The following is a 23,722-nucleotide window of genomic DNA, read 5'->3' on the forward strand; positions in this document are numbered from 1 at the left end:
TGTCTAGCCAGGGAACTGACTCGAGGGCTGGCTTTGCTTCACACGGGAGAAACACTAGGACTAGCCAGTGATCCCTGGCTTTACTTGTACAAAATGCTGTTGTTCCTTTGTCATTTCCAGTGACTTCTGTTTTCCAAGCAACTTTGCTGTGGAGTCTTTTCTAAGGAGGAAACAAAAGGGGCTAGCTTGCTTCCCTAGTGAAAACGATTATTCTAGTCTTTTCCGGTAGGTCTGGATATCACTTTCCCAGTCCACTCTCAGGAGTGGCCTGGTGCCGGGAGCTGTGGATGGATTTTGTTTACTAGATAGTGTACATGATAAATGGCCTTAAACTGTTATTCTTTCTGGTATGATGACTTACATTAAACTGACCCTAAAGAATACAATGCCTCCTACACTGCGTTGACTGTGTTCTTGATGAAGCAATACCCAGAGCTCCCTGTTCTTCTGGGCAGTGGCGAGGAAGTTGAAGGAAAGCTACAAACAAGGGCAGCACCTTGACCTCGTGCTTTCTCAGCACCTCCTTTGTTGCTGTGTCCCCGGGCGAGTGAATCCATGCACAAGGAAACTTGAGCCAACTCAGAGTTTGCTTTTTCCAACCCAGTTCTCATATTTCTTGTGCACAACTTGGTTGCATAGCGTAAACCTGCTGAGAAAGTAGGGGCCATTCCACTGACTAGGGTGTAGTGGTGACTTGTCTTCATCCGTAGCATTGTTACCTCGGTTGGAATCCTAAAAAGCTTTCTTGCTGGATCTTTACAGGACACTGGAAATTGCCCTGTCCATTCGGCCAACAGGCTCACATGGTCTTGATGATCCCTCTCTGTATAAAGGCAGCTAACAATAAGAGAAGGGGGAAAGAGAAGAAGAGGCAGTGATTATGGAGGCTGAGATCTTATTTCATTGGTCCACATTTTTCCACTGACCAAGTTATCTGTAAACTGGAATTTGCAAGGTGTGCTGTGATAACCCCTTTCCTTTGCTGTAATGTTTATATAGACTGGGAAAGTAAAAGAAGGGGAAGTGTAAATAAAATTTTTTAAATTTTAGTAATGTGTTAAAATGTCACTCTTCCATACCCTGCCTTTTTGCCAGACGATGATTTTTTTTTAATTTTTATTTTTTATTGGATGACTGTGAAGTTATAAATAATGATTTGGGGTGGTGTATCAATTTTGAGAGTGCATGTTAAGAACTAAAGGGGAACTACTTCAGTTGACTTAAGAATCATCCCATGCAAATATATATTGTTTTGCCCTAATAAAATGTTCATAAAGCTATATCTGCCTTTATTCATTCAACTAAGAAATATGGACAGCTCTCTCTGTGTCATCAAGTACACTGAACTTTATCAGTTGTAGCAATGAATAGATATGCTTCCTACTTTCCAGTAAACAAGCCCATGAACAGATATATCATTTTATAAATCGCTAAGGGCTGTTGAGGAAAAGTAAAGAGTGTAATGAAAGATTGTATGCAGTTTCTGGTTTGGACAGGTGACAGATAAAACCTGTCTGAAGAAGCAGAGGATCTGAAAGAAAGTCTCAGTGAAGAAAAGAGCTCAGTAAGCAAGTGGGTAGAGCTGGGATTGTGGTAGGGCACTTGCCTAGCGTGTGAGGGACACAGGGTTCGATTCTCAGCACTGCATATAGATGGATAAATAAAGGTTCATCAACAACAACAAAGTAAGCAAGTGGGTAGTGGTGAGGACAGAAAGGAGGTGGCAGAGGCTGGCCACCCTAAGCTTTGCAGGTAAGGGCAAGGTGTTTCTCTTAATGCACAGGAAACCAGTGAAATTTTTAAGCATTGGAAAAGATAAATACTAATTTTTTTGTAGATACAGATAGGTGGACAACATTTTTATGGAAGTTCAGAGGACCCACTACAGTCAAAACAATTTTGAAAAAGGACTTAAGAATATCTATAAAGCTACAGGGTACTGTTGACTTTGGGATGATCATAAAGATCAGTAAAATAATAGTGTCCAGAACTAGATCCACACAGGTGATTTTTAACAGAGATTCCACAGTAATTTGGTGGTGAAAATACAGTTATTTCAATTATTGGTGCTGGAATAATTAAATATCCACAAGGGAAATGAACTCAAACCTTATTTACAATGATTAAATCATAAACCTGAAATATGCCAATGAAAACTCTAGAGCTTCTAGAAGGAAATAGAAAAAGACTTTAAAATTACAGACTGTGATTTAAAATTCACAATGTATGTATTTGGTAAAGGATTTGTATCCAGAAAATATATAAAGAACTATTAAAACTCAGTAAGTCTATTCAACAAAAATAGGGGAAAGATTTTTTTTTAAGATGTTGATAGACCTTTATTTTATTCATTTATTTATATGTGGTGCTGAGAATCGACCCCAGTGCCTCACACATGCAAGCCAAGTGCTCTACCACAACCCCAGCCCCTAGGGGAAAGATTTTAACAAACATTTCACTAAAATGGTGTATAGGGATGACCAGTTAGCACAAGAAAAAATGCTCTGCACAGCTGGTCATCATGAAAACTACAGTGAAATTCCACACACCCCAATCAGAATGGCTAAAATAAAAATAAATTGCAATATGAAATGTGGACAAAGGTGAAGCAGCAGGGCCTCGCATAGGATGATCGTGGGTACTTGATTTTTTTTTTTTTTTTTTTTTTTTTTTTGATACTGGGACACTTAACCACTGAGCCACATCCCAGCCCTTTCATATATGTGCACACACACACACGTATACATATATACATACATACATATATACATACATACGTATATATGTGTGTGTGTATAAATATATATTTATACAAATATATAAATAACATTTTATTTTGAGACAAGCTCTTGCTAAGTTGGGCAGGGCCTCACTAAATTGCTGAGGCTGGCTTTGAATTCTTGATACTCCTGTCTCAGCCTCCTGAGCTTCTGAGATTACAGGCATGCACCACTGCCGGGCTTGACAGCAATTCTTAAAGATATTTACCTAAGAAAAATGACAGCATGTCCACAAAAGGACTTATACTTGAATATTCATAGCTACTTTATTCATAATAGCCCAAAGAGAAAACTACCCAAAAGCATTGTAGTAATTGGATAAATTGTATGCCCATATTGTGTGCAATATTATTCAGCAATGAAAAGGAACAAATTACTAATACCAATTATTGATGGGTAAATCTCAAAAACATGCTAAAGGAAGACTGTACAAAGGACTACATAAATATGATTCCATAAATAAGAAATTCTAGAGCTGGGGACTTAGCTCAGTCGGTAGAGTGCTTGTCTTGCAAGCACGAGGCCCTGGGTTGAATCCCCAGCACCACCAAAAAAAAAAAAGAAATTCTAGGAAAGGCAAACTAACCTATAGTGACAGAGCACAGGGGTTATATGTTGCCTGCAGCCAAGATTAGGGGGTGGGATTAATCATACAAAGAGATTGTTTTCAAAAACAAGGTAATTTTCAAAAAAGCATAAATCATGACTTTCTTATAAAAATGAATACATTAAAGATTCTATTTAAACTCATTAATGAGAAAATTGGTAAGGGAGTTAGAGCTAGTTCCAAGGAGATACTGAAAACATTTTCAGATAAGCAATACTAAAGCAGGACAGAATTTACGTTTCTATAGGTAAGAATTTGCTTTGCTATCGAATATCTACAACCTACAGAGCAATAACTCAAAAGCAATGAAAGACTAAAACCAGAGAACCCAGATGGATGTCCTGCATGTAGACAATCAGTTTTCCACTGATGCACAATTTATTTTTTCCTTAGAGCACCCAGAAGGAAATTAGAGTGATAGCAAGGTTTTCCATTTGTCAAAAGTCTGTACAGTTAAAATAGGTATGATTTATTATATGCCATTTTTACCTCGTGAAATTGATTTTAAAAAGAAAAAAATAATAACCAGTTTCATGGAGGAGGGAACAAAGAGTGGACCCAGCAAGAGCCATTAGACTATTAAAGAGGGCCGGGAAAGCGGGGAGAGGCTTAGAGTAGAATGACTGACAGGAAGACAGGTACTCACGAATGAACTGTCTTCAAAGTCTGAGTTTAACCTGGGGCAAGGTATCAGAGTGTGGCAAAAATATAAGCTATATGTGAAAGTATTTTTACCAAAAGGGGGGAAAAAAAAAAACCGAAAAAAGAATAAGGCTCCATCACATTTCGTCTAGTAACTGCAATATAGTATAGTAGGTGCTCAAAACCCAGGTTTCTTCTGGCTAAGATTTGAGTATCTATCATTGTTATAGTCAGTTCTTTTTTTTTTTTGTTTGATGCAACGACCAAAAGATCTGACAAGAACAATTTTAGAGGAGGAAAAGTTGTTGCCCACAATTTCAGAGGCCTCAGTCCTTAGACAGTGGACTTCATTCCTCTGGGCCCAAGGTGTGGCGGAGGAAAGCAGCAGGGGAAATGGTCCCAGGAAGCGGAGAAAGGGAGAGTTGCCCTCCCCAAGGACAAAATATAAACCCCAAGGGCACACCCCCTATGACCCAGTTCCTCCAGTCATACCCTACTTGCCTCCAGTTACCACCCAGTTAATCCCTGACTGGGGATTAGTGCACTGATTAGGTTAAGGCTCTCACAACCCAGTCATTTCACATCTAAGCTTTCTTGCATTGTTTCACATATAAATTTTGGGGGGATATCTCATATAGAAACCATAATATGCTGCCCCTAGCCCCCAAAAGCTCATGCCATCTCATAATGCGAAATACATTTAATCCATTTTCAAGAGTCCCCATAGTCTTAACAGTTCCAGGATTGCCCAAAAATTCAAGTCCAAAGTCCAAGTCCACCTAGACTCAGGGTAAACTTCAGCATAAGCCCTTGTGGAAATGAAAAGCAAGTTACCTGTACCCAATATGTACAGGCACAGAGCAAGTATTTCTATTCCACAAGGGAGAAATAGGGGCATAGAAAGAAGGTAGGGGACCAAAGCAAGACCAAAGTTTAGCTGGGCAAAGAAGTCCTGTAGCTCCATGTCCAGCATCTAGAGCACGTGGCACCATGATGGTCTCTCCAAAGAGCTTGTATAAATCTGCCCTGTAGCTTCAGTGGTTGTAGCACACATGGCTTCTGTCTTGGCTTGTCTCTGCTTCATTCCTGCAGCTTTCCTGGACAGACATTCCATAGTACTGGCATTTTGTAATCCCAAGGGTCTCCATGCAACTTCGGCTTCCTCCATGCATCACCCTCTCAGGGGCTGCCCACAGGGATTCCAACCCTGCTGCACTTTGCCTAGCCTCCCAGGCCTTTCTCTGAAATCTCAGTGGAAGCTCCCATGAACCCCTAACTCCAGCCTCCTGCATTCCTGCAGAACCAGCACCATGTGTGGACACCAAAGTTTGCTGCCATCTAGAGCAATAGCCAAGACTCTAGGGACCAGGGATAAAGCAGTCTCTGAGTGCCTGGGCAACTGGGTACTGTGAAACTTCCTAGGCCCCCTGGTGCAAGTAGGGTGGCCCACTGCCTATGCTCAAAGGAATTTTTACTTTGATGCCCTTGAGCCTGAGCCAGGTGTGGTCTTGCCAATTCCTGAGATGCCCTCAGCCATCTTTCCTATTGTCTTCCTATTTAGTGTTTCTTAGTGACTGTAGAGTCTTTTAACAGCCACACCTTCCTTAGCCCCAGTTTTACTTGGAGTTTTCTAGCCAAACTGCAAGTTTTTCAAATTTTCTGCTTTGCTTTTTGCTCCTGAATATCACAATAAACTTGGCTAAAAGACACTGCAAAATCCGTGCCACCAAACGAATGCTATGCTACTTAGAAATTTCCTCCACCAGATAAAGAAGTCCATCACCTTTAAATTTGGCCTCACAGAAAGTCTCAGGACATGGCCAAAGTGCAGACAACTTCTTAACCAGAAGGCAACACGAACGTCCTCTAGCCCAGTTTCCTAGAGTCCTCTTCCTCTGAAACCTCGTGAGCCTAGTGTTTAACTGTCCACAGTCCTATGAGCATTCTGGTCATCTAAGCTCCACCGGAACTGCTCATCAAGATCCACCTATGACATTCTAAAGCTTTTCCAGCTTTCATCATTAAACTTCGCAAAATTCCTCCCACAAATTCCAAAAAGCTCCAAAAGCTTCTGAACCATGTGATCAGGTTAGTCACAGCAATGACCCACTTCTCAGTACCAATTTATTTTCTCTCTCTTTCTCTTCTTCTTTCTTTCTTTCTTTCTTTCTTATTGGTTTCTGTTGAGTAAAATTTTATGAAATTTCCTCAGGTTGCATTTTTTTATATGTGACAGTAGAATGTATTTTGACATATTATACATATATAGGGTACAAGTTCCCATTCTTCTCATTGTACATGATGTGAAATTACATTGGTCATGTACTCATTTGTGAACATATGTGAACATAGGGAAGTAATGTCTGATTCATTCTACTAACTTTCCTACTCCCATTTTCCCTCCCTTCCCTTCATTCCCTTTTATCTAATCTAAAGTACTTCTGTTCTTCCCTCCCCACCCCCTATCATGAGTTAGCATCCACATATCAGAGAAAACATTCAGCCTCTGGTTTTTTGGGGATTGGCTTATTTCACTTAGCATGATAGTCTCCAGTACTATCCATTTACTGGCAAATGTCATAATTTTATTTTTCTTTATGACTGAGTAATATTCCATTGTGTGTATATATACCACATTTTCTTTATCCATTCATCTGTTGAAGGGCACCTAGTCTGGTTCCACAATTTAGCTATTGTGAATTGAGCTGCTATAAACATTGATGTGGCAGCATCACTGTAGTATGCTGATTTTAAGTCTCAGTACCAATTTCTGTTTTAGTCAGCTTTTTCGTAGCTGCAACCAAAAGACCTTACGAGAACAATTTTAGAGGAGGGAAAGTTATTTGTTTTAGAGGTCTCGGTCCTGAGTCTTTAGTCTTAGTCCTCAGTCCTTAGCAGACTGCATTCCTCTGGGCCTAAGGTCTGGAAGAACTTCATGGCAGAAGTATAGAGTAGAGGAAAACAGTTGGGGACATGGCACCAGAGAGACAATTGCCCTTACCAAGGGCAAAATACAAAAACCCCAAGGGCATCCCCCATTGACCCGGCTCCTCCAGCCACACCCTATCTGCCTATAGTTACCACTCTGTTAATTCCTATCACGGGATTAATTCACTGATTGGGTTAAGGCTGTCATAGCCCAATTATTTCACTTCTAAGCTTCTTTCATTGTCTCACACATAGGTTTTTTGGGGGAAATCTCACATTGAAACCATAACAACCATGTACTAGGTATCTCAATAGGTTGAGCCATATGAAATTGCTAACATTCAACGCTTTCCTTCAAAACATGACAACTTCACAAAATTCTTACTAACTCCTACCATAGATTCTAGCTTGCTCTGCGAACTTGTGAAGTAGCTAACACTTCCCCCGACACACACCATCACAGTTGATGAAAGCAGACCAAACAACTGTCCAAGAAGATCACCTACGCAGTAAATGGCAGCAGCAGGATTCTTACCCCAGTAGCTGACCTCAGAGTCAGGCGGACATCCCTGCCATGCACTATTCAAGATGCTCTTAGAGTCCTCCAGAACCCACCCAGTCCCCTAAGAGCTTCCCTCTGCCTCAACCCAGACCCCAACAGCTTTACATCCGGTGGCTGACTTCCTGGCCACCTTTGTTATCACCTCTAGGGGTCCACCGACCTTACCCTGAGACCTGAGCTCCCTTCTGGGACCCCTCCTCAGCCCACGAGTGGACATCACCCTGAGGCCTGCTTCTCACTAAGCCAGGGTCATGGTGCTCATAGTTCCTAACACCCCTGTTGGACCCCTAGGATTTTCACTGTCCCTCATTCCTGCCCTTTGCCACAGCTAAGGTTCCCTTTCAGTCACTCAGAGGTAGGCCATTGTACTGATCCTCATGGCCTGTGGTGTCTCACTGGAGGGACTGGGTGGCCGCACTGTTTCATCCGGGACAGCGCGGAAACACCCAGCGGCAGAGCAGGGTCATCGATCACTCCCCTCAGCGTGTCTTCTTGCTGTCCTTCTGGGACTTTACCCTCACACCTAGGTCTCAACTTCCTCCTGGTCTTAAGAGTGCTCTGAGAACTTCAAGGACCTTGGGTGACGAATGGCAGGTGCCCGGTCTCGGCGTCAAGCGGCGGAGTTGAAGAGTGACCTCCAGGCTCCCTTTCCAGGCAAGCCTATGCACAAACACCGTCTGCCAAGGTGCGGAGACCCGCCACTCGCCGGCTGGTCAGAGGTGCGGGTCCCGGCCCCCGTGGAGCGCCGGCGGGGCTGGAGAGCGCCTGGCTGCGGCGGCGACAGAACAGGGATTCGCTTGGGGCCGCGATGGCGACAGCAGCGGGGACCGAGGCGGGGAGGCGGCCAGATCAAAGGGAGCCGCCAGCCGCACCAGGACGATCCCCTCGGTCGAGGGCGGGGACACCGCGGTGCCCTGACCCCAGGGCAGGCGGGCGCCCACTCCCGCGCCCCGACCCGAGGGCGTGCAAGTTGCGCGCCGCCGCCCGCGCGCCCCCGTGCCGCCCCGAAGCAGGCGAGGCGGGGCGCCGACAGCTCGCCCGGGGAGGTGGAGGCGCAGAGGCGCGGAGACGCGGGGCAGAGCAGCCTCGGCAGCGAGACCATGCGTCGAGCCCTCCGGCGAGCGGGACTCCTGCTCGGCGCGGTGATGCTGGCGGCGCTGCTGGCCGCGGGCCGAGGGCTGCCCCTGAGGACGCCTGGGAGCCTCGGCTCCCGACCCAGGAGCCACGCGCGGCGGGCGGAGGTGAGCGCAGGGCGCGGGGTCCCGGCTCTGACTGCGCGGGGAGCGGGGAGCGGGGTCCGGGCTCGGACGGCGGACTCCGGAGGGACAGGGGCAGAGGCGGCCGGACGCTCCCGGCACCGGGTAGCCAGTTGCGCTGAGCCTCCCGGAGCCCCCCAGTCCCCGTGTCACCGAAAGCCCTGGCCGCGCTGGGGCTCTGCTCTGCGGATTGGTGGGCTGCGGCTGTTGAGATTTAAAAGATCAAGTGACCCCCTGATGTGACCTCTTAATGAGAATCCTCCAAGGATTTGAGCCTCTTCCAGTGTGAATCGAAGCAAGCTGAGGTAGTAAGTGAAGTTCTCCAACTTGCTGGGTGCAGGTGCTTAGCCAGGGACCTATATTATGTGCTTAGAGTGGGCACCTTCTGGTAGCCTGCGGATTGGCCTTGGGACTAAGGAATGAGGTGGAAGATGGCATCAGCTTGTCAAGACCTCTGTTCCCAACACGGAGATGTCAGCCGTCCAGCCTGATAATCTCTGGGTTGGTGGACATACATTCCCACAGAGACTTCCATGCAGGAATGGGCCTGTGTGGCCGGCGGTCTTGAGTCCTGGGTCCTTTCATGCCCTGAGCCGTTCTGAAAGGAGGCCAGAGTGTTCTTCCCATTTTCAAAATGCAGTGAGGGGCCCAGAGGGTGCAGGACACCGAGCATGCAAGAGGGATGAGCTCAGGCCAATGCTTTTAGTGCCAGGTTGCCGAAGCTCTCCAGAACCAATGGGGAAGAAAGGGACAAGCTGGTCTGCAGACCAGTGGTTCTGTCCCCATTTGGAGACTTTTAGATTTTTTTTCCGCATTCCCACCAACCCCTATGAAACTTTAATACAGATATTCTGTTTGTGTACTATGACGCTTAGGGGTCAAACCCAAGGGTGCTCAGTCATTGAGCTACATCACTGACCCTTTTATACTTTGAATCAAAGTCTGGCTAAGTTGCTGAGGTTGGCCTTAAACTTGCCATTCTCCTACCTCAGCCTCCCAGGTAGCTGGGATTGCAGGCATGCGCCATTGTGCTCAGCTAAGACTTTTTTGACCCTGTTGAAGCACATCCTTGTGTTCCAGGGTTTCTCAGACCTGGCTGTGCTGTCATCCTGGGGACTATAATTCTTGGTCGTGGGGGCTGCTGTCCTGTGTGTTGCAGGATGCTTTGCCATATCCCCGCCCTCTACCACAGGGACAGACATTGCCAAAGGTTTCCTGAGAGTCACACATCCCCCCATCCACTGTCAGGAGCCACTGCTGCAGACAAATTCAGAGGCCTCTGGCCAGCCTACCTACTACATGGAAATGATCGTGATGATAAAATTAGTTAAATTGGCATTGTTTCTCTCACTTGGCTTCTATTTTCTATTTCAGCACTTATTGCTTTGTATTGTAATTATTTTCAGTGCGTTTGCCAACTCTGCCCCCAAGGAGACCAGCCTAGAGGATGAGAAATTTCAGAGCCAAATTTATATCCTTGGTCCCAGGATAGGGCCCAGCAGAGTCCTCAAAAACACCTAAAAAGCAAATTAGTGTTATGAAGGAAAAACAGAGCCCTGAGCCCAAAGTTCTGGTTTCAGTGAGTTGGGAATGCATGTGAGACTCGACTCCGATGCTTTTCTCACATTTAAAAAGGGGATAAGTCCTCTCCGTGGTCCAGGCCAGCTCTGACACATCCCATGAGTCTGTGATTTTACGTCAAAGGTGTTAGAAGGTCCTGTTGAGAGAACGCAGACTGATGTTGTAGAGACTCAGGTGGGGTCAGGAATGACCGGCCAGCCCAAAGGTCCTCATGAGAAGCTGAAGGGCCAAGCCTGCCCTGATCTCAAAGCAGCGGGGAGTGAGCTTTCTCTGGGCCTCACAGAGGCAGTGTGACTTAGTTAACTGACATTCTGTCATTGTCATATTAAGCATTATCCCCATTTCCCAGGTGAAAAAATCAAGGCAGAGAAATTAAGTTTAGATGAGAACCAAGCTTGTCACCATGAAGAGCCACAGTGGGTCCCCAGTGGTGCGTCTTTGCAGGGCATGCTCCAGGCTGCTCGTCCGGAGTCTTGGGACAAGTCAGGAGCCTTGTGAAGGAATTGTGCTGGCCTTCGGCTGGGCAGCACTGCAGCTGAGCCTGTCCTCATGCCCACGGTAAACTGGGAATGACTCTCTCTCAGATGGGACTCTGGATGAGAAAGCCCTGGACTCGTGGGAGGCACTGCCACCACCAGGGGCAGGGGCCAGGCACTTTGTTGGGTGCTGGATGGCAAGAATGACAACGAACTGCCTTGGGGTCCAGTTGGGATCAGAACATCACCCAGACAGCCTAGCATTGTATGTGACTTGTTCTCATTTGAGCGACAAGGAAATTGGCAGTGTGTCCAATAACTAACCCCAGGTTAGAACGTGGTGGGCCTGAATCCAAACCTAGCTTTGTATGACTTGGGCCCTGGGCACCACTACCTAGGCCAGCAAGGGAAGATCTTGGGTGGGGAACAGAGGAGAAGGTAGGGGACTTGGTGCCACAGGGTGGTGGGGATTAGAATTAGGCAAGAGAGGCTGGGAGTGGTGGCATATGGCTGTAATCCCAGCAGCTCAGGAGGCTGAGACAGGAGGATCATGAGTTCAAAGCCAGCCTCAGCAAAAGTGAGGCCCTAAGCAACTCAGTGAGACCCTGTCTCTAAATAAAATACAAACTAAGGGGTTGGGGATGTGGCTCAGTTAAAAAAAAAAAAAAAAAAAAAAACTAGGCAAGAGAAACTGAAAGGAGACAGCTCTTTCAGGCTGCAAGGACTGTCCTGCATCGGGGGACAGGGTTGGGGCCCATGCTGCAGCAACAGCAATTTCACCATTGTGGAAGGAAGTGCTTTTTTGTTTTATTGGCACCAGGGATTGAACCCAGGGGTGCTTAACCATTGAGCCACATCCCCAGCCCTTCTTTATATTTTATTTAGAGACAGGATCTTGCTGAGTTGCTTAGGCTGAGTTTGAACTTGTGATCCTCCTGCCCCAGCCTCTGGAGTCGCTGGCTGGCTCTAGAAAGTGCTTTTTGAAGGGTTGGACTGAGAGAGAAGAACTAAGTACGGAGGAAGAGACTGGGGCTTCTGAGAAGCGGGAGGGACATCGTGCACGTGGGTCTGCACAGCAGTACTGGTTTATTGCCCAACTGGGAGCCTGGAAGCAGGGCTGGATTTGTGGGGGCTGAGAGGTCTCACCTGCTGGGTGGGCGGTTCTGAGAAGCAGCTATTCTGAAAGTTGGCTTTCTTTGATTGAATTCTTTCTATCTTAATCAGTAGGGTCAAAGAGATCCAGAACCCAGCCTGTGCAAGCCACACCCGTGGCCTTGCCCACAGTCTCCTGCCTCACTGGAACTTGACTCTGACCAGACTAGTCTATCAGGGACAGGGAATCCAGGAGGGCTGGTGGAAGGCAAGAGGGAAGGACAGGAATGGGGCTTCCCATCTCAGTCTGTTCCTCCCCTGTCCCCCTCACAGGGCTGTTACATGGATCAAAGGACCGTGTCCTGGTTCATTCAGCACCACAGAGCACCAGGCCACCAAGCAGGATGTGCAGCCACACCTGGGGTGAGCAAAGGTTAAGGGCTGAGGGCATGGACTCTCCAGCAGAGGGCGCCGCAGGGCCACATTTCCGCCCCTAGCTGGGTGGCCCCAGGCAAATTACTAGACCTCTCTGATACGTGGTGCCTCATCTGTGAAGAACAAAGGATAGCAGTGAAGATTCGGTGAGGCATGTCACACAGGGCACTCAGCAGGACTGGCTGCCCAGCTGGTGGGGCCTGCTGCAGATGAATCGTGGACCTGTACTTCAACGCAGCTGCAGAGCATCACACCTAAAGCGGGGCCTGGGCGAGGCTCAGGTGCACACCGCGAAGCCAGCCCCGTGCGAACGCTGTGCTCTGTCCGCCTACCCTTGTTAAGGGGAGGAGAGTGTGTGGCGCGTGCGTGTCACTGGGGATTGAACCCAGGAGCACTCTACTACTGAGTTATACCTCTACCTGTGTTATTTTTCTTTTGAGGCAGGGTTTTGCTCAGTTGTTGAGGCTGGCCTTGAACTTGAGATCCTCCTACCTCATCTTCCCAGGTAGCAGGGGGATCACAGGTGTGCGCCACTGCACTTGGCTTGAAGAGGAGCTTTGAGGTCTCCCCTGAGTGCCAGGGTGGTGGGTTAGAGCAGTAAATACCAACCAGGAGGGTAACTGGGGTGGGGTGGGGTGGGGTGGGGGAATCCAGCCCTGTGCCTCTGCCCAGGGTCCCAGGCCTGGCTGAAGGGGCAGAGGCTACTGGGTCTCCAGCCTCTCCTGGGAGGCCAGAGTGGCCAGTGGGCAGCCTGCCCTTGCCCTGTCTAGGCCTGGGCCTCAACAGCTGGGACTGCTGGGTGGGCTGTACCTGGAGCTGGATTCCATTATCTGGAACAAGCTTTGGACCTCTGAGGCGCAGAGGACGGAGAAGAGGGGAGGTGTGAGGGCTGAACCCACTTAGCAGGCTCGGGCACTGCAGAAAGGGTTTGTGGGATCCAGACACTAATGGCTGGAAATACCTGGGTCAGGGCTACCTGGCCAAACCTGGGAAGCAAAGCATGGGCGGGAGGGGGAGGAAAGGGGAAGAGAGAAAGAGAGAGAGAGAGAGAGAGAGAGAGAGAGAGAGAGAGATTGGGAACTGAAGAAACGCATCTCAGCATGTTCATTCTCCCTATCTGGGCAGTGACCCCCAAAAAATGAATGGAGTTGTGTTTCTATGCTCGCGGGAAACTTCACATGGGAGCTGAACAGATGGGAGGACGCAGTCTTGTGGGCTCAGACAGGTGGTCTGAAACAGACCAGGGCCGCAGAAGGTGAGGCTTCACCTGCTGGGAGATTCTGCATCACCGTAGTGAGGTGAGGGGGAGAGGGGGTGCCTTCTGACCTGAATAAGATACAAAGAACCAACCCAATGCCAGGCCTTCTCCCTCCTTTCTCTCCTCTGAGAACCATCGTCTGTCACCATCTCTAGGTAACATCCATTACCACGTGCAAGGCCTTACTATAACTCAGTAAGCAACTGCTAATACAGGCACTGCCAAGTCCCTATTTTATAGAGGGAATCGCAGGATCTGCCCGAGGCTATTTATGGTTGGTAAGTGTATGAGTTGGGGGGTGGGAAGGGTGGGGGGAAGGGAAAAAATAACAGAATGAATCAAACAACATTACTCTATGTGAGTTTATGATTACACAAATGGTATGCCTTTACGCCATGTACAAACAGAGAAACAACATGTATCCCATTTGTTTACAATAAAATAAAAAAAAAAATTTTAAAAAATGAGCTATAACGTACCAGGCGCTGTACTAGGTGCTGAGAACACAGTGGGCAAAGCAGACAAAACTTCCGGCCTCGGGGCTGGGGATGCAGCTCAGTCGGTAGAGGCTTTTTTTTTTTTTAATTAAAAAAAAAAAAGTGTATGAGTTGGGATTTGAACCCGGGTCATAAGGATTTGTTACCACCACATTCAACTGCCAAACAAGACGATGAAAGTGAAAGGCTTGTGAAGGCGCGCCTGTGGGAGGCTGGGGCAAGAGGATTGCAAGTTTGAGGCCAGCCTCAGCAACTTAGCAAAACCCCATCTCTAAATAAAAAATAAAAAGGACTGTGAATGTGGTTCAGTAGTTAAGTACCCCCAGGTTCAATTCCCAGTCCCTAAAAAGAAAAAAGAAGAAAGGAAAGGACTATGAACACAGAGGGTCGTCACCGTAGCGCATGCATGTGCATCATGAGAACAGGCGAAACCGAGTTTAAATCCCAGCTCTGCTATTATAACCTCACCTAAGTCCCTTGCCTTCCCGGAGCCTTCACAGCAGTATCCTGAAGACAGTCACCCTGCAGGGTTGCTGGGTTTGTTCCTTTACTCAGCAGCCATTTTTAGAGCTATCACGTACCAGGCGCTGTACTAGGTGCTGAGAACACAGTGAGCAAAGCAGACAAAACTTCCGGCCCCGGGGCTGGGGATGCAGCTCAGTCGGTAGAGGCTTGCCTTGCATGTAGAAGGCCTGGGTTCCGTCCCCAGCACCACGAAACAAAACAAAACTAATCCTTGTCTCAGGGACCCCCTTCGATTGGGTTCCCCTGTCCCTTTCCACTCCCTGCTGTGCAGAGCAGGAAGCTCTAGGAAGGGCAGCAGGGGTGGCTTGGCCTTTGGACCAAAGTTTTCTCTGGCCTCTGCTCATCCTTTGGTCCAACTGGGGAATAAGGAAGGGAGAGGGTGGGGAGGGTGGAGATGACCAGTCTGGACATCGACTAGATCTCAGGAGCTAGGCTCAGCTCACAAAGGTTGTGTCCCCTGCCAGGGACCCACAGGTCATAATTCAGACCCAAGCGGCTGACTCTGGAGCCGGGTTCCTTAGCTGCAGCACTAGTGGCTTCCGGGCTGGAGAATTCTTAGCTTGGGCTGTCCTGTGAGTCGTATCCCCTGTGGGAGCATCCCTGGCCTCTGCCCACAGGTGCGAGCAGAACCTGTGCCCGCCACACATCCACGTCTTAGGACACTGCTAGCTGTGCCCAGATGAGAACCACTGCTTTGCCACTGCCTGCCTGTAGTGAGGGTCTCCAGACCACCAGAAAGGCTACCGTCCCTGAGTTCCCGAGCCCTGAGACCACCTGTATCCAGCCCCAGACACTGCACAGTAGAACCGCTGAGCAAAGTCCCAGGGACGCTTAGGGCTTTGGTGGAATCGTGGGTGAGAGCAGCCAGGAAGGCTGCACTTGGGGGAGGTCCAGGCCTCCAGGATCGGTCAGCAGACGGACCCAGCTGTTCCATTCTCACCTGCTCCCCGCTCCCCCATCCATCTGTCTAGGGCAGAGCTCCTCCTCGACTCAGCGAGGGCCTCCAGGCTGCTCTGAGACAGGCGCTCAGTGTAGGAGCCTTGCAGGGGGGTCTGCAGAGAGAGGGATTCGAATCTCCTTTTCCAGTCTCTCAAGAGAAGAGCCAGTGAGAGCAAGAAGCAGCCCCTGCTGAGGGGAGGCTCAGCCTCTCACCTGCAGACTTGCAGATGGGTGGACTGCCTACAGACAGCCATGCAAGTGCCTGGACTAGGGAAAGGGGCAGGAGGAGGGAAGTCCCTGTGGTCGGAGATGCCGAGGAATGCAGCCCCCATGTGGCCAGCTCCAGCAGGACCAGATGGCCCCGGAGCCCATTGCTGAGGCAGGAACGGGCAGCAAAGATAGGTGGTCTGCAGACAGCACTTTGGGTCACAGTTTTTTGGTTTTTTGCTTTTTTTGGCAACACTGGGGATTGAACCCAGGACCTTGTGCATACGAGGCAAGCACTCTAACAACTGAGCTATGTCCCCAGCCCATGGCCCCACAGTCTTAACTCTTTATGTTCATTTTTACCTGTAAAACAAGGAGGTTGGGTCGTGCAGATCTCCTTTCCGGTCTCAAGTTGACATCAGTTGTCAAAGTGCTTTGTGGACACAATCCGCCAGCTGCACCTCACTTGTCTGCTGGGTCATTGAAGCAGGCGGGGGTTAGATTTACTTTCCATGTACAAAATCCAGACTGAGTTTAGTTCCAGCGTGAGTGGGTGGTGGGGTCAGACCCTGGGGCTCCTGAATCCCCCTACCAGCCTTGCCTGGGTCTACCTGGGGTGCACCAGACCTCAGTCATTCCACCTTCCATTTCTCCCTAGGCCTCAGCTTCCCCAGATCTCAGCTCTCCTGGAGAAGAGGAGGCACCACCGCTCCCTGGGACCTACCCACAGGCAGGGCCATGCCAGCACAGGTGCCAGACTCTCCCTGAGCCAACAGCCCGGACCCCAGGCAAAGCTACCTCTCCCAGGACCCTGGAGGACACTCCCTTGCTGATGGAGCTGCAGAAACTGCCAGGAATGGCCAACACAGACCTGAGTACCCCAAACCCCAATATCCAGGTGGGAGCCACGGAAGCGCCATTGGCCCAGTGGGCGCTGGGAGAGGAGCTGGGCTGGGCGGCTCAGCCCCACTCTGTGTTGCCTGGGGAGGGGTTCCTGTGTGGAAACCAGGGCGCATGCCCCAGCTCTCCCCACGGGGTGTGCGAAGAGTGCCTGCCCCTTTCTAGCTGTGGACTTTGGGGACGTCTTTGGCTCTCTGAGCCTTGTCCCCTGCAGCAGAGCGAGGAACAGACAGCACCAACCTGGTGAGCCTGTTGTGATGACTGAGTGAGCGGAAAATACTTTGCCAACTGCGGGATGTTCTGGGAGTCTGGGGAGGCTTCTTGGACAAGGCATGGAGGTCTGTTCCCCACCCAGTCCCAACCCCTTCCTGTAGGCCCCTGAGGTACAGAACAGGGTGGATGGGCAGCATGGGGACGGCCACCAGAGGGTGTTCTAGGAGAGCAAACTGGCGAGGCGGGCAGAATTCCAGTTACATATTCCACTGCCTGTCCAGAATCTTGGAGGATCCTAATTCTGCATGTTTGTATAGCAGCACAATTTGCAAAACACTTTCATCAAAAGCATTTAGGGGGGAGACCACTAAAGTATAGAATGTCACATTCTAAAATTGTTTTAAAGTGCATCTGTTTTTGGTACTGGGGATTGAACCCAGGGGTGCTCAACCACTGAGCCACATCCCCGTCCCTTTTTTTATATTTTATTTAGAGACAGGGTCTCCCTAAATTACTTAGGGCCTCACTAAGTAGCTGAGGCTGGCTTTGAATTCACGATTCTCCTGCCTCGGCCTCCCAACCTGCAGGGATTACAGGCGTGCACCACCATGCCTGGCTCATTTTCTTCTTTGTATCATGCTGTTTTTTTCCAAGTTTTGTTCAGTGACCTCCTTTTACTTCACAGTAGCCCAAACTAGTGTTTTAGAAGTCCAGTTTCACGTGAATGCGTTCCACTTTTTTCCCATGCATACTGTGGTGAGAGAGCTCCCCTGGGCTCCTGGGGGTTCTGAAGTCAGAACTCTCACTTTCTGACCCTGCCCTGAGGACATGGAAGCCCTGCTCTTCTCGGTCCTGAGGCCAGGCAGCCTGCTTGCAGCAGAGCCAGAATTCAGAGCCAGCTTCTCTTAAACTAGTTGGTCTCAACTCTGGCACCCACTGGAACTGCCGTGCCTGGCCTCACCCCAGAGCAGTCACGTCCCTGTGCGGGCTCTGGGAGTCAGGAAGCTCCAGGTGGTGCTGACGACAGCATGGCTTGGGCTGTGCCCATGTGCCGGAGAGGCCACAGAGAGAGAAGAGAGCTGGTTTGGAAGCAAGGTTGGGCTTCTTTTCTCTGGGCCTGGCCCTGTCACTTCCCCTCTCCTTGGAGTCCTGCTCTGAGCCCTCTCTCCCCACGCTTTGTCTCTCTGCAGGTGACCATCGAGGTGGTGAAGGACCCCCAGGCTGAGGTGGAAATGGACTTGCTAGCCAAGCCCAGTCATCGCTGGCCCCAGGATGCCCCCCACCAGATGCCCACGAAGGAACTCTTCTGGCCCCTCTTCTGGGGCTACCCGGAAGATGAAGAAGGGGACACTGGCCTCAAGGACAGAGCCCCTGGGAAAGAGAAAGAGGTGGAAGAGGAAGAGGAGGATTACCTTTCAGAATACAGTGAGGGCGAGGACCAGGTGTATGACGACGAGAAAGACGAGGAGGAGGTGCCTTGGTCTGGTGGAGCCACAGATGGCTGGTCCTTCAGGGAGTTGGACAGCCATGGTGAGCCCTGCCAGCGTGGCATCCCTAGGCTGCCGCCTCTCTAGGTCCTGAGTTGAGGTGGTGGTTGGGGAGAGGGCCAGGGTCTTCCCAGGAAGGAGGAGCTGGGGAGGCCAGGGGCTTAGGCCCTGTACAAACACCATCAGCAGCTCCAAAAAGTGCTGTTACCAGCAACTCAGGAAGCTGTTGTTTTCCCAAGAACATTTGACCCTCTCAACAGCCCTGAGCAAAAGACATTGGTTGATACATACACTCATATCTATTGATTTCAATTGAGAAATATATATCTCACCACTCACAGTCAACCTCATTTTCAGTGTGGGTTTGAATTCTGGCTCTGCTGAATGATCTTGGGCAAGTTTCTTACGCTCACTGTGCCTCAGTTCCTTCCTCTGTGAAATGGAGAACCATGTAGCCTTCACTACCGAGGGATGCCTGGAAAGAGTGTTAGACGAGCTAATGGACTTCAAGTACCAGCATACAGTAAACAATGCACTGACTCTGTTTATTAGAAAAAGGCAAAAGATTCCTAACACACTTAGCCTCCCATGACGACAGTCTTTACTTCTGAATATGGCGGTTCCTGTTTCCACTGGGTGCAGACGTGTTTTTTGTAGTCTCAGCACTTTCCCTGAAGTCTTGTGATTGCATCAAGATGCCAGTGATTGGACTAAGTCATGACAGGCTCGTCTCAGATTTTCAAAATAACGTGAGCCAAGAGGTAGAATTCTCAGGGCTCGCGGCTTTTATGCCATTCCTTCTCCTCAGGCTCTTGAAGCCAGACTGTTCTGGGCTGCCCAGGAAACCAGGAGAGGACCAACTGTGCCTGTCCTTTGGGGTCCCAGAGACTGCCCCAGGTTTCAGGCCCAGCCACAGTGTGATTGAGTACCCTTAGGTCAGGTGTGGGTCCTAACATGGCAACAGGAACCGTCTTTAATAACCCCAGTACCAAGGAAGTATTGTCACCCTTGGTTTTGATTGACATAAAAACCAGTTCAGCCAGACACGGGGGTGCACACCTGTAATCCCAGTGACTCGAGAGGCTGAGGCAGGACGATGGTGAGTTCAAAGCCAGCCTCGGCAACTTAGCAAGGCCTTAAGCAACTTAGCAAGACCCTGTCTCGAAAATAAAATATAAAAAGGGCTGGGGATGTGGCTCAGTGGTTGAGAGCCCCTGGGTTCAATCCCTGGTACAAAATAAACAAAAAAACCCCAAAACAAAACACAAACAACAATAACAAAAAGCCCCAGACCTTTAGCTCAGAGGTGTAGGAGAACTTTCCTGAGGTCATGAGGTGATCAGGTGGTTTCCAGCCCAGGGATCTTTTTTATTCATTGCAGTGTTGGCACAGAGGGGATGGCAGGGGTTTGTGCTGTCTCCCGAGGGTCACCCCACAGATTTGCACAGGTTGTTCAACGCACAAGAGTTCCCAGCTGAGAGAGTGGGTAAGCCCATGCTCCAATCACCAGGCTGGGCACTCGGGCACAGGCTCATCCTGCTGAGAAAGGCCAGCCCACTGCTGATTGGCACCAGCGCTCCCTGGACTGTGTGCACTCAATGTCTCCCTGCCTTGACCCAGACTCCCAGCCTCAGGAGGAGTGGAGCCCCTGGTCTCCCTGCAGTGGGAATTGCAGCAGCGGCAGCCAGCAGAGGACTCGGGCCTGTGGCTATGCCTGCACTGCCTCCCAGACCCGTACCTGTGATTTGCCCTCCTGTTCTGTGAGGCTGGCCTAGCCCCTACGTAGGAGTGACTGGTGCGGCTTAGACTCCAGGTTTTGTCACCTGGGAATGTGGATGTGGGAGGGGTGGTCTTGGGGAAGGGAAGGCAAGAAGCTCACAAATATGGTGGTCCTGTCCCAGGCCTGTCCCAGCTTCCGTGAGCACCGAGAACTGGTGAGGGCTGGCTTCCCCATCAGGAGCACAGAGGTGCCCTGGGGCGCCACCAGCCTGGCCTCCTCTTTTCCCAAAGGCGCTGAGAACGAGGACAACTTGGGCTTCCCCAGTGAGGGGTGGCAGCTCCTGGCCCACAATGCTTCGGACTTGCTTGGCACAGGTCAGTGGGGTGCTAGGCCTTGCCCCTGGGACTGGGGCAGAGCCTCTCTGGGGAGGGCGGAGCATTACTGCAGGGCAGGAACCTGGCCTTCGTCCACTGAAGCTTTGAGTGCATCCTCCAGGGGAGGGTTCGTGTCCCCAGGAAGGGGCCATCGCGTTTCTGAGCCAGGCCCATTGGCTTTCCCTAGACTGATGTCCCTACTGGTAAGAAGGTCTTAATGAAAGCCAGAGAGCTTAGAGACCATGGCGAGTAGGGTGGGGCATATGTCTTTACTGGCAGCAGGATGGCATAGGGACCCTCTGACTTCTTCTTTCTGGTCACTCTTTGGAGGCTCCTGGGCAGACTCTGTCTGGGAAGGGGAGATGCAGTGCTGTCAGCAGTGGGTCCAGGTCCAGAACGTCAGGACTGTTCTTTCAAGGCAGCTGGGAGTAGACCACACTTCCAACAGCACACTCCATGACTGCGTCCCTTGCTCTCACTTGCACCCCACACGGAAGACAGGCAGCTGCTGATAGCCCCCCTTGCTGATGAGGCTGTGCTTGGCACAGTGGAAGCTTAGTGAACCTGGGTCCTGAACTGGGATGGGGCATCCTAGAAGGCCTGGCATCTGCTCTCCAAGAGCTCAGGTCCCATGGTTGGAAACATAACCAGCGTGAGCACGGCACTGCACGGGCCCCGAAGGTCTGAGAGCAAAGAGGAAAGGCAGTTCATTCTGTGTGGCCAGCACTGATGTACAGTGCCTGCGATGCTGGCCACACTTTCCCAGGAAAGGAGATGAGAGGAGAGCAGCATAGACAGAAGGGACCTGAGGATACCAGCAGGGCAGAGTGACTCGCTTAGGTCAGACAGCCTGAGAAAGGCAGTCCCTTCTGAGCCACTGCCCCTTGACTTCAGGTTTCCAGTTGGTGTGGGGTAGCCTCATCTGCCCAGATTGGCTCAGGTCCTTCCACTTCTGCCCCTAAGCCATCCCTGCCTTTTGTGCCAGCTGGGGCCTGGACTTCCGATCAGCCCTCACCCTACTGGCCAGCTACCCTCCTGCGCCTCTGCCCTCTGCAGATGTGGACAGCTGTGAGAAGTGGCTGAACTGCAAGAGTGAATTCCTAGACAAGTATGTGAGCCAGGTGCTGCGGGACCTGCCCAGCTGCCCGTGTGCCTACCCGCTGGAGGCCGGGTACAGTGCCGTGAGCCTGCAGGACGAGAACCGGGGCCGCAGCTTCCAGTGGAGGGACGCCAGTGGCCTGCACGAGCGTCTGGACGTTTACCAGCCCACAGCACGCTTCTGCCTGCGCTCCCTGCTGTCAGGGGAGAGCAGCACGCTGGCCGCCCAGCACTGCTGCTACGACGAGGGCAGCCGGCTGCTGACCCGGGGCAAGGGCGCCGGGGCCCCGGACCTTGTCAGCACGGACTTCTCACCTGAGCTGCACTTCAAGGTGGACAAGCTGCCCTGGATCCTGTGTAAGGGGGACTGGAGCCGTTATCACGCTGTGCGGCCTCCCAACAATGGCCGGGCCTGTGCTGACAACCCCCCTGAGGAGGAGTATCTGGCCCAGTTGCAGGAGGCTAAGGAATACTAACAGGGGCTGCTGGGCAGACGCTGCAGGGAGCAGCTGGTGGCCGCTGAGCTGGAAAAGGGCCCTTACGTGCCCTCGCCCCACCCCACCAGGACTGGGCAAGCGCAAGAGCTTATCCTGTGAGGCCAGTCTTGTGCAGCAGATCTTTTGCCTGTGACTTCAAGGCAGGGACCTAGGTGTCTCATGGGGGTTGAGAAGAAGGTTGAAGAGTTATAGGGCCCAGGGTGAGGGGAAGGAGCCCAGGCCTCAGGGCACCTGGGGATGCAAGAAATGCATGCATACCATGTGTCCAGGCCCTGCGCCTCGCCTGTGTGCTGGGAGGAACTGTCCCAGCCTGTCTCCTTTGGAGGGGGCTCTTTTGCGTTGCCTCTCCTCACAGGGGCTGGCTAGAGCACTCCAGGACCTGCTGTGAATCGCTCTGATTCCCTCCTCGATGGTCAGCTGAGGAAGGGCCAGTCCTTCATTTGGCCCCACAGATGCCCTTTGCCAGGCTGACATCAACTCTGGGTGCCCACACCCCCAGATGCACATGTCCTGTTGTCCCCTGCCATGAGCCATGGCACAGGAAGGTTGTCCTTAGCACCCAGAAAGCTGGTGAATACCACTTTCATCTGGGGTTGGAGGCCATCAGTGTGGCCTGAATGGACAAATGACAGGGGCAGCAGAGACGAGGCAGGGAGTGGGTCACCTGATCCAGACCTTCTCCTTTGTTCAGCCCGCTGTCTTCTTCCTAGACAGCAAGGACAGACAGGACTGAGGGCTGGCACTGCCTGGGGTCACAGTGGCCATGCTTGGGTGGGCTCAGAAGTCAAGATGGGTCCCGGAGCCTGTAATGATTGTAAATGAGCAATCTGGCAGGGAAAGAGCCCTGATTGTTAGTATTTGGGCAATTTCTGTGGTATAAATATTCCCACCAATGGCCCCCTTGAAGTTCCTGACAATGTCACTGAATGCACTGAACTCGGAGTTGAGAGATGCACACAAGGTCTCAGGACACTGGTACCTCTTCCCAGCTCCCCCTCATCCACCAAACCACACTTCACAAGAGGTAGGGGGCTTCAGTCTTCACCCGGAGACAGCTGCCCCGAGGCTGGCTTTCTGGGGTCCTCAGCAATAAAGCACTTTATTTTCAAATTCTGTCTAATGAAATGATTTGGGGACTGGGCAGGGCGAAGGGATATAAGGAGACTTTGGGTACAGCCAAGCCAAGCTCCCGTGGGTGGCGTCTGTAACTGCCCAGCCCACAGCCAGCTCCTTTACTTTTCCTGAGCCTTCTGGGCAGGCGGAGAGCCGAGGAGGCAGGGCGAGGCTGGAAACATGGTCATCCTGCTCACACTTGCGAAGGGCCGCCTGTGAGACTGACCAGCAGCCGGCAGGACCTCAGACGCACATTCACTCTTCGCTATGGTCGCAGCAGGTAAACGGCATTCACACCGTGGGGAAGTAGACCCACCTGTCCAAGTAATTAACTGGGGTGGGGTGGGGGTGGGGGTGGTCCCACCAACATTGCCCAAAGGAATACCCCTGCAAAATGAGAGGCGCACTCTGCCTTAGTTGGTACACTTACCAGATATTCCACTGTCACCCCTGGCATTTGGGCAAGTAGAGAGATGTCAGGAAGTACAGCAAAGGAAGGCATGTTCAGAGTCACCACCTGGAGAGACTCAGGGAA

At 50.8% G+C, this 23,722-nt stretch overlaps 1 protein-coding gene across 2 annotated transcripts; it reads left to right on the plus strand.

Moving 5' to 3' along the window:
- The first annotated feature begins 2,918 nt into the window (after positions 1-2,918).
- On the plus strand, positions 2,919-23,082 carry ISM2 (isthmin 2). 2 transcript variants are annotated; one of them, XM_079126013.1, is made up of 6 exons: positions 2,919-8,760; positions 16,444-16,683; positions 18,089-18,428; positions 20,006-20,145; positions 20,404-20,479; positions 21,536-23,082. In XM_079126013.1, exons 1-6 carry the CDS (start codon positions 8,107-8,109, stop codon positions 22,051-22,053), a joined length of 1,968 nt encoding a protein of 655 aa, XP_078982139.1. In that variant the 5' UTR covers positions 2,919-8,106; the 3' UTR covers positions 22,054-23,082. The 2 variants fall into 2 exon arrangements, with proteins under 2 accessions (XP_078982139.1, XP_078982138.1); XM_079126012.1 differs by lacking the exon at positions 20,006-20,145 and having other exon boundaries at positions 20,396-20,479.
- The last annotated feature ends 640 nt before the right edge of the window (positions 23,083-23,722 follow it).

The sequence above is a fragment of the Sciurus vulgaris genome (assembly GCF_902686455.1).
Source record: "Sciurus vulgaris genome assembly, chromosome: 2".
NCBI lineage: Eukaryota > Metazoa > Chordata > Mammalia > Rodentia > Sciuridae > Sciurus > Sciurus vulgaris.